The sequence below is a fragment of the Lampris incognitus genome, chromosome 1 (assembly GCF_029633865.1).
Source record: "Lampris incognitus isolate fLamInc1 chromosome 1, fLamInc1.hap2, whole genome shotgun sequence".
Lineage (NCBI taxonomy): Eukaryota > Metazoa > Chordata > Actinopteri > Lampriformes > Lampridae > Lampris > Lampris incognitus.
Genome location: NC_079211.1, coordinates 106,024,653 through 106,034,962, shown reverse-complemented (window position 1 = coordinate 106,034,962; position 10,310 = coordinate 106,024,653). Strand labels below are relative to the sequence as shown.

The window sequence follows — 10,310 nt, the reverse complement described above, 5'->3', positions numbered from 1 at the left end:
TATGCACTGATTAAAGACGTTTTTCGCCGATGTGATTAGTGAATTGTCAAAAGGTTTATTTTTTACTTATTTCATCGTTTACATATCATCTTACTTAAATAATGTTGGAAACACCGCTCAATCTTAGTTCATAGTGTAAGCGTGAACTAAGATTGACCCCACCGCGTTGCCGTACTGCGGATCTGCTCACATCAGCCGACGCTGCCTGCCTCTTTTCTATCTTCAGACTGCTCGTTTTCATGTTGTGGTAAACATGTCTGTAATGGGAGGCGGAAAGAGAGGTTTTTATTTCAACACAGTCCTGTCGCTAGCCCGCTCTCTAGCCGCACACCGTCCAGCGCCAGTCGAAAAGGTGAGAAAGGAGAGCGCCTAGTTTTAAAAATAAGCCCAAGCATGTCTTACGGGTTTAGCAACGGGATTGTTTAACCTTTCCTCGCTTCCGCACAGGCGGTGGCTTCTCCCCATCCGTGTCACTGTACGTTAGGCTGCGTTTGACAAGTGTGTCCGTGTCTGTTGCCCGCGGAGTGATTGTGACCTCTCAGTCTGCGGCGTTTCTGGAGCCGAACACGGGAAAAGCGGCGCGGTGTAGTTTGTGCCGGTCCGCCTGAATGTGGTGATTGAACGGTGCGTTAGCATGGCGCAGTGCAGTCAGTCAGTCAGTCCGGCTGAACGCCGACCGGACACCGACAGCACATCGGATTAGGTTTCCTCTTTTCACTTTGATGGGCTCGTTAATAAAAGATAACCTGCGGCAAAAGATACCACGTCCCGTTACGCTGTTACATTTGTGGGGGACAGTGCTGAGATAATTGAATTGGATAGGAGCTGTGAGGCAAACAGACCCCCCCCCCCCCTTTGTGATAGCTGATAAACTAATAAGGCGGCTGTGGGTCATAGTATATATACTATCATTTAAACTGTCTGGTATTTTTAATACTCACTGGCCTGCCCAGAGAGGAACAGAAGAGTTCTGATGAGTTTGTCATACTCTAAACACTATAGACTCAGCAGACTTGTCCGTCTGTTTATTTGTATAGCCCCAATTCAAAATGTAGTCCCAGAGGGCCTTACCATCACAATTACATTACATAAAATGTACGGCGCTCCCTATCCTTAGACCCTCGATTCGGTTGACCATGCCAGTCAATTTCTCTGAATTCTCTGCCAGTGTTTCAACAGCATTTCACTTGGATTTTTTTCAGGTTCAGAAGTTACAATGCATGTGTCCAGTAGAGATACGGGGTGTGTTCACTCTGGATGTGCGTAGGAGAGATGCTGTAATAGCTCTTGCTGTGTTCCTGGTGGAATCTGATTTACAGGTGGGTGCTGCATGCCGCAACAGCCTAAACTAGGGCTGCCAACTCAATCTGGGAGATTTTTTTTTTACTTTTCCCCCTTTTTCTCCTCAATTGTACTTGGCCAATTACCCCACTCCCGAGCGTCTTGGTCGCTGCTCCAACCCCTCTGCCGATCCGGGGAGGGCTGCAGACTACCGCATGCCTCCTCCAATACATGTGGAGTCGCCAGCTGCTTCTTTTCACCTGACTGAGTAGTTTCACCAGGGGGACGTAGCATGGGGGGATCACGCTATTCCCCCCAGTTCCTCCCCCTGAATAGGTGCCGTGACCGAGCAGAGGAGGCACTAGTGCAGTGACCAGGACACATACCCACATCCGGCTTCCCACCCGCAGATATGGACAATTGTGTCTGTAGGGACGCCTGACCAAGCCAGAGGCAACAAGGGGATTTGAACCAGGATCCTCATGTTGGTAGGCAACAGAATAGACCGCTATGCTACCCGGACACCCCGAATCTGGGGGAATTTTTTTATTTTTACTTTTTGGGGTGGAGTGGGCCAGCACAATGCCACATGGAATAACAGAACACAAGGCCACAAGTTCATCACACTACTTCAACCACTGCCAAACACATTACTGACACCCAGAGTAAACAGTGCATACCATAATGAGAGAGAGAGGGATGGCTACCTGTACTTGGGCAGACAGCTGTATGGAAACCACTCGACCATGTCATGACTGCATAAAACACACTGCGAGAGAGCAGCATGACTTCAGTACTCTGCAGTATTTTCCATTTACTCTTGCATTGTCAAAAAAAATCTCCTGGACTGAATTTTTGGAATTCCTGTAGAAGTTCGGTCAAATCCAGGATTCTCCTGGCCGATCCTTGAGAGTTGGGAACCGTAGCCTGAGCCATAATTATGAGCCTCTCCAAGGGGTCAAGCATTTTCCACATACTGAGTTTATTTCAGTTAAAGTGGCTATCAGCCATTTTAATTTAGAGCACTTTTTATATTTGGTCAAATTCTTTCTACATCCTGACAGCTATAAAAAAAATTAAAAAAAACCCCAGTCTCTGTGGCCTCCATAGGTGCTGTAAACAGAGAGGAAGTGTTCTCTGTACCCGCTCCTTATCAGCCAATCACGAGAGTTCTTTGTAAGTCATCCAGTAGCTTCTCCATTAGTCCCTACTTGCTGTCAATCAGTTTGTACATCCACGAGGCTCCCAGGCAGAAGTGAGTGGTGGATTCTTTTGCAGTATGTTTTCAAAATATAGCTAGCAGCTCATTTCCACCCAGGATTGCTTACCCCCACTTTAATGGGTATCAAGATGAATTCAAACTCTCACATTTTAAAATGCAACCATTAAAACCACAACGTTCAGTATTTATGACATAAGGAAGCAGTTGCTCCATATGTTTAGATGTAAGGACTTGCATGTTCTCATTCCTTTACTGTATTCTAAGTATATTGGACCTTGCAGTCCTCTGCAACAATCCACATATATATCAGCATGATAAGATCATTGCCTTAATCTGATTAAACCAGCGATTAGACATGCCGCTGGCCGCGTAAGCTTCTAACCCCGTCACACTGAGACACGGTACTGAAAGTCTCCCGGTCATCTGATTACATAACGTAGACCTTTAATAGTTTCAGAAATCCACTCTTTTCACCGCAGAAAAGGGCCTAAATGAAATTCTGTTGGTCCACGTTGGATCTAGTGTTGGAATAAAGAAAAGAAAACATTTAGTTTTCTGATTTGTGAACGTTGAGATCTTGTTAGCCGGACAAGACTAGTGCTCTGTGTTGACAAGTGCAGTGTTTTGTGTGTGTAATGTTTTGCTTTTCTTCGGTAGCACAAAGACATAGTTGTTCCATACTTGCTGAGCCTGTTGAGAGGGTTGCCTCGGGTCCAGTGGATTGAGGAGAGCTTAGGGAAGACTGGGAAGGGTAAGGACAATCCTCTTATGCTGGACCCTTAGTCCAAGTCTTTCCATAAAAGCTCTTGTTTATTTTTAACTCTGAATGTCTTATTTTAATCCCAACCTAACTGAGATGTCTTTACTCCCTTTTCTCCTTTTATTCTTAACACAGACTAAAAACACATTTTCAGATGTCACAACATCTGGTGTCCTGAGAAACTGTCTCACACATCTTAAGTGACGATTAATAACTTGATTATATGCTATTATGTATCTGATAAACTGAAATGCTGATTGATTTTTAAAGCCGTATTTAGTCAATTGTATCAACATTTTTTACGCTGAGCAAATATTGACAGTCTTGCAGCCCAATATGTGCTCTCAGTGTTAATATAGTCTAACTAAGCTGCTTTTCCCTCACAGTCTTTTCAACATTTGGTAAAGTTTTGTCTGTTTTCTGCCATACCTGTCTGCTTGTTCCTTTCTTGTTCTACCTATATGATACTCTGCGTAGCTTTAAACTTTATTTTTGTGTTCTCTTCAGAGCTTCTCCCTGTTGCAGAAAACTTCAGCTACTGTTTAGTGACCCTGTTAGCAGATGTGGCTCAGAGGGACCAGGACTCCAGACAGCAGGTCAGAACTGGGTGCCGCGGCCTCATTTTCTACTCTTAGCCAGAGTCAATAGCTTCGTGTCCGCTGCAGTTAGCTGCTCAGCTATTAGTTGCTATGATTGGTTTATATTCCGCTTCATTACCTTGCAGATTCTGGACACGGTTATGGAGGTCATGCAGGGGCTGCAAGAAATGTGCCAGACACCTGACAACCATGATAAAAGTACACACACACACACACATACAGTCAGAGTTATGGCTTCAAAGCTGTGCCTAGATTCAGTCATCCAGATGTGAAACTTTACAGCTGTTCTGTTGCCTCCAGTCTACCTTTGCAGATATGTCGTCCCCTGTCTGCTGGGCATGACGCGGGCGTTCGGTCGCTACAGCAACAACACTGAGGCTCTGCTGTCGAAGTTGTTCCCGAGAGATTCGCCCCAAGCGCGCTGTGTGACTGAGGAGACGGAGGGCATACGGAGAAGGTCCTTCAATGACTTCCGTTCCATCCTGCCCTCCTCGCTGCTGACCGTGTGCCAGAGTGACACTCTACGGAGGCAAACGGGAGCCAACTTGGATGCTTCCGCACAGGTGTGTGTGTGTGTGTGTGTGTGTGGGGGGGGGGCACATGCATGCGTGTGTGTGTGCATTTCGATGGAACTGCTTGGGTGAAAGTTTTGGCTTCCATGTCTGAAACATAATATGTGATCTTAGATTTGGTTAATAATGAACAGTTCACCACAGTCATCATATCCAGGGTCACTTCAGTCTACTGAGAGATAATTTCACACTTTTGATGATGAAGCAAGGATAAAATGGAGGTTCATAAAATATTCCATCTGTACAGGTTGGTCTAGACCCTGGAGGTCATTCGCCCTGCTCTCCTACGGCCCCTGGCCCTCACTACTTTGAAGGTGAGAGGAAGCATCCATTCTTCTCTCAGACACTGAGACACAAACTTCTCTGATTCTGCTGTGTGTGTTAATACCAGACTGGATTTGACCTCCTTTGCCCAGGTTGTTGTTGTGAAATATCAGCGTTAAGTAAAAGCTTACATGAGTATTTTGTTTGTTTGTTTGTATTTGAGGATGTTTGTGTGCTGGTAGGGCGGCATGGTGGCGCAGTGGTCACCTCACAGCAAGAAGGTCCTGGGTTCGAGCCCCGGGGTGGTCCAACCTTGGGGGTCATCCCGAGTCGTCCTCTGTGTGGAGTTTGCATGTTCGCCCCGTGTCTGCATGGGTTTCCTCCGGGTGCTCCAGTTTCCTCCCACAGTCCAAAGACATGTAGGTCAGGTGAATCGGCCATACTAAATTGTCCCTAGGTTTGGGTGTGTATGTATGTGTGTGTGTGTGTGTGTGTGTGTGTGTGTGTGTGTGTGTGTGTGTGTGTGTGTGTATGTATGTATGTATGTATGTGTGTGTGTGTGTGAGAGAGAGAGCCGGCCCTGTGATGGCCTGGCAGCCTGTCCAGGGTGTCTCCCTGCCTGCTGCCCAATGACTGCTGGGCTAGGCTCCAGCATCCCCGCGATGCGGTTTGGATGATGGATAGATGGATGGATGTGTGCTGGTATAACTTTAAATGGTAACAGATAAATAACAGATTGTGAGTTTTTTTTCATGCATTTCACACCTACTGTGAATCAAGCTTCTCCATTTTCAGTTATTTCTGAGATTTTTGGGTTGCTCAGACAGGGCCAGAAAGTGGCTAAGTTTGCCACTTTTTTTCCCCCAACACATCTCAAACACACGGTGTTGTTATATCTCTGCATGTACCCCACGTCTTTTCCTTTCAGGTGCCTATGTTCCTGATAGCAGCACAGTAGACCCCGACTACTACTTCTCCACAGTCAGCTCCAGTTTCTCCATGTCTCCTCTCTGCATGGCTGGAGGGGAAGGGGAGATGGAGGTGTCAGCGGAGCTGCTGAGACACCTGCTCAGCCTGGTACAGTGTTTTCATCATATATGAGGCCAAAATGACTGTCTGCCACAGGCCATTGTGGCATAGTTATAGAAACACTCTCTTTATCAGCAGTTGTGTATGTGTTTTTCATGTGTTGTACAGGTGAAAAAGTTTGTTTTGGAGACCTTCTTAAAAACACTGGACACGACTTTGTCGGAAGTGATAGAGGTATGTATTAGCTGAAAACTGTTATGAAATATTTTGCATTTATATGGCAATCGAAGTGAGAATGCTGTTATTATTTGCCAAGTAATCTTTCTATCTCTCTCCTCTATCTCCTGATTAGTGTCATCCTGGGATCAACCTGTACTACAAAACCTTCAGCGACCCCCTCTATGTCTGTGTGTTCAAACTGCTAAGGGACACACTTTACCACATGAAAGGTAAGACATCTTTTAACTGTGTTTTACATACACTACCGTTCAAAAGTTTGGGATCACCCAAACAATTTTGTGTTTTCCATGAAAAGTCACACTTATTCACCACCATATGTTGTGAAATGAATAGAAAATAGAGTCAAGACATTGACAAGGTTAGAAATAATGATTTGTATTTGAAATAAGATTTTTTTTACATCAAACTTTGCTTTCGGCAAAAAATCCTCCATTTGCAGCAATTACAGCATTGCAGACCTTTGGCATTCTAGCTGTTAATTTGTTGAGGTAATCTGGAGAAATTGCACCCCACGCTTCCAGAAGCAGCTCCCACAAGTTGGATTGGTTGGATGGGCACTTCTTTGAGCAGATTGAGTTTCTGGAGCATCACATTTGTGGGGTCAATTAAACGCTCAAAATGGCCAGAAAAAGAGAACTTTCATCTGAAACTCGACAGTCTATTCTTGTTCTTAGAAATGAAGGCTATTCCATGCGAGAAATTGCTAAGAAATTGAAGATTTCCTACACCGGTGTGTGCTACTCCCTTCAGAGGACAGCACAAACAGGCTCTAACCAGAGTAGAAAAAGAAGTGGGAGGCCGCGTTACACAACTGAGCAAGAAGATAAGTACATTAGAGTCTCTAGTTTGAGAAACAGACGCCTCACAGGTCCCCAACTGGCATCTTCATTAAATAGTACCTGTTAGAGCCTGTTTGTGCTGTCCTCTGAAGGGAGTAGTACACACCGGTGTAGGAAATCTTCAATTTCTTAGCAATTTCTCGCATGGAATAGCCTTCATTTCTAAGAACAAGAATAGACTGTCGAGTTTCAGATGAAAGTTCTCTTTTTCTGGCCATTTTGAGCGTTTAATTGACCCCACAAATGTGATGCTCCAGAAACTCAATCTGCTCAAAGAAGTGCCCATCCAACCAATCCAACTTGTGGGAGCTGCTTCTGGAAGCGTGGCGTGCAATTTCTCCAGATTACCTCAACAAATTAACAGCTAGAATGCCAAAGGTCTGCAATGCTGTAATTGCTGCAAATGGAGGATTCTTTGACGAAAGCAAAGTTTGATGTAAAAAAAATCTTATTTCAAATACAAATCATTATTTCTAACCTTGTCAATGTCTTGACTCTATTTTCTATTCATTTCACAACATATGGTGGTGAATAAGTGTGACTTTTCATGGAAAACACGAAATTGTTTGGGTGATCCCAAACTTTTGAACGGTAGTGTACCTATTGATAAATATAACTATATATAGTGTAATGTGCTGCAAGATATTGATATTCTTCTCCTGTCCCTCAGCATTACAGTCGGCATTTGTGCGGGAGGTGCATGACTTCGTTTTGGAGCAGTTTAGCAGCAGTCAATCGGAGTTGCAGCGAGTTCTCCATGATGCTGGGGGGTTGCCGGGGGAACCCAACCCCCTCAAGCTCCGTTGCCAAGCCAACGCTGCTTGCGTGGACCTCATGGTTTGGGCCGTCAAAGATGAGCAGGGTAATCGATCGCAGCAGGGAGGGAACGGGAGAGATATGTTCTCACACCACAATTACATAGTTGCTAGGTTGTGCAGTTACACTCATTGTTGTATGACTTCCCCTTCCTGTGCATTTTGCAGGGGCTGAGAATTTGTGTACCAAACTCTCGGAAAAGCTGCAGTCTAAAACCTCGAGTAAAGTCATCATTGCTCACATGCCCTTGCTCATCTGCTGCCTACAGGTATGATGCCAAGAGTTGCACAGAGTACTATAATATTTTACTGTAAGCAAGAGCGCTGCTGCTAAAGTTTGAAATTCATAGATTATGTCAAAGGAAGTTGAATCAGTTCACCTGGATACAACGTTTATTGACAGATACGTTTCATCACTCATCTAAGTGACCTCTTCAGTCTCAACTGACTGCAGGTATCCCCACCCTTATAAACAATACATTTGCATAATGACCAAAACCAACGATCAGTTTCATATGCAAATATGGGCATGACCATTAACTAGAGTTACAATGGCCATGTGTACTATTCACAGAGGATTTGGGAATAGTTGCAATCACAGCATTGTAAGATGGTGACAGATGTACTCTGAAGGCCCAGACACACCAAACTGACTAGTGGCGATGAAGGCCGACTGTTGCGTCACCTCACGTTGCCAGCTGTCTGGGCCAAAAAGTAGCACACCGCAAAGGCTACAGCCGACAGCCAACTAGCATGTACGTTCTGCACTGATTCGCTAAGCTGAACAGCAATCGGAGTGATCGCTCTCACCGACGGGCTCTGCCGATTCAACATGCTGAATCGGCCAAAAAGCTGCCAACAGGGGTCTGACTAGTGCCAGCGGTGCGGGGCACACTGCAAAAACTAGGGTTACAGACACTCACCGACGCCCGACCATTGACCTGGTGTGTCAGGGCCCTTAGGCCCCCGCTTCGGTTCAGGGATGGTCGTTTCTTCTTTACATAGATGGCCTCTTTGACTCCCCATTCAAACCAGCGTTCCTCCCTATCAAGGATGTGCACATCCTCGTCCTTGAAAGAGTGGTCACTGGCCTGCAGATGGATGTAGACTGCAGAGTACTGGCCTGTAGCATTCGCGCTTCTGTGTTGTGCCATCCTTGGCCAGCAATGCTATGATTGCCAACATACCCAAATCCTCTGTGAATAGTACACATGGCCATTGTTATTCTAGTTAATGGTTGCCCCCATATTTGCATATGTAGCTGATCGTTTGTTTCGGTCATTATGCAGATGTATTGTTTATAAGGGGTGGGGGTACCTGCAGTCAGGTGAGACTGAAGAGGTCACTTAGATGAGTGATGAAACTTATCTGTCAATGAACGTTGTATCCAGATGAACTGATTTTCTTACCTGGATTATTGAGCATGCATAAAGACTTCATAGAGTATGATTTTTTTTATTAGTTAAATAAAAGTGTTGCTCCCTGAAACAACACTCTAGTATTGTTAGCTAATATGTAATTGATTTTCAGTGTTCGTCCTAAACCTAATCTAAAATTAACATCTTAGTCACTGTTGCCACTGTAAATTATCATATTGGATGAGGTTTGGCAGTGTTTGTGTGTGTGTGTGTGTGTGTGTGTGTGTGTGTGTGTGTGTTTATACTCATTTCACACACTGCTGCAATGTCTAAAACTGATTCTCAAGCAAAAGCATGAGTAAAGCCAATTAAAAGCTATTCTAAGGTACAGCAACCAATTTCTTTTCTCTTCCAACACAACTGCGCACAGTTTTTAAAATTCTATGCCACATTTCTTCCTTCCCTGTTAGTCCACCTGTCTTCTCGTTTCCGTTGTTATGTGTGTCTCACTGTCCTCAAAAATGTGCTGAATTAGTGATCGCAAAGTCGTTTTTTAATATTGGCATTTTCTTTTCTCTCTCCCATGTCTGTCAGGGTCTTGGGCGCCTCTGTGAAAGGTTCCCGGTGGTGGCCCATTCAGCCACTTCCTCTCTCAGAGATTTCCTGGTGGTCCCCTCCCCTGTCCTTGTAAAGCTCTACAAGTACCACAGCCAGTACAGCACAGGTAGAGTCGCCGCCACCCATCCCTGGTGAATCGCTCACTTGCTTGGTGGTCGACTCACAAATGGAAATGACACAGCGCCGCTCTGTTAGGCCGGTTCAATGCACGTACAAAGCGATTTCACAGAGAGCATGTCTGTGTCACAGTGACTTCCATCCACCATTGACCTGTGCAGAGCGGTCATTGATTGGCTGCGTGCGAACACATAGAAAAATCCATATGCAATTCAGGACATTGATTTTGCTTTGGTGTCCCACTGTTTGCCAGTTTCTCATGAACCTGTCACCGACACAGTTGGGTTGTGAATGCAAAACAAGTTACAGCATTAAGTATTCAGAATACAGAAATGATTCAGCCTACGTTGTGTTTCAAAACACCCGTAGTCAGAATACAGTTACTTTATACATTTTGAGGCAAATACTCTTGGAATACTTCCCTTCTAATCAGCATTGGCGTCATGGTTTGGACGAAGTGTTGTCATTCTGTTGGTGGGGAAAGCCAGGGGTGTCCGGGTGGCGTGGCGGTCTATTCCGTTGCCTACCAACACAGGGATCGGGGGTTCAAATCCCCGTGTTACCTCCGGCTCAGTCGGGTGTCCCTACAGACACAA

The 10,310-nt window shown here is 45.1% G+C and overlaps 1 protein-coding gene across 1 annotated transcript in view; it reads left to right on the top strand.

Annotated features, from left to right (window-relative positions):
* Positions 1-253: 253 nt before the first annotated feature.
* Positions 254-10,310, top strand: part of pi4kab (phosphatidylinositol 4-kinase, catalytic, alpha b) — a 49,758-nt gene continuing 39,701 nt past the window's right edge. Inside the window, exons 1-13 of the mRNA XM_056272728.1 lie at positions 254-352; positions 1,203-1,319; positions 3,161-3,254; positions 3,771-3,859; positions 3,988-4,060; positions 4,163-4,425; positions 4,682-4,748; positions 5,627-5,775; positions 5,896-5,961; positions 6,080-6,176; positions 7,477-7,668; positions 7,790-7,890; positions 9,574-9,703. Of these exons, the coding sequence (XP_056128703.1) occupies positions 254-352; positions 1,203-1,319; positions 3,161-3,254; positions 3,771-3,859; positions 3,988-4,060; positions 4,163-4,425; positions 4,682-4,748; positions 5,627-5,775; positions 5,896-5,961; positions 6,080-6,176; positions 7,477-7,668; positions 7,790-7,890; positions 9,574-9,703 (1,537 nt within the window). The remainder of the gene's footprint in view (positions 353-1,202; positions 1,320-3,160; positions 3,255-3,770; positions 3,860-3,987; positions 4,061-4,162; positions 4,426-4,681; positions 4,749-5,626; positions 5,776-5,895; positions 5,962-6,079; positions 6,177-7,476; positions 7,669-7,789; positions 7,891-9,573; positions 9,704-10,310) is intronic.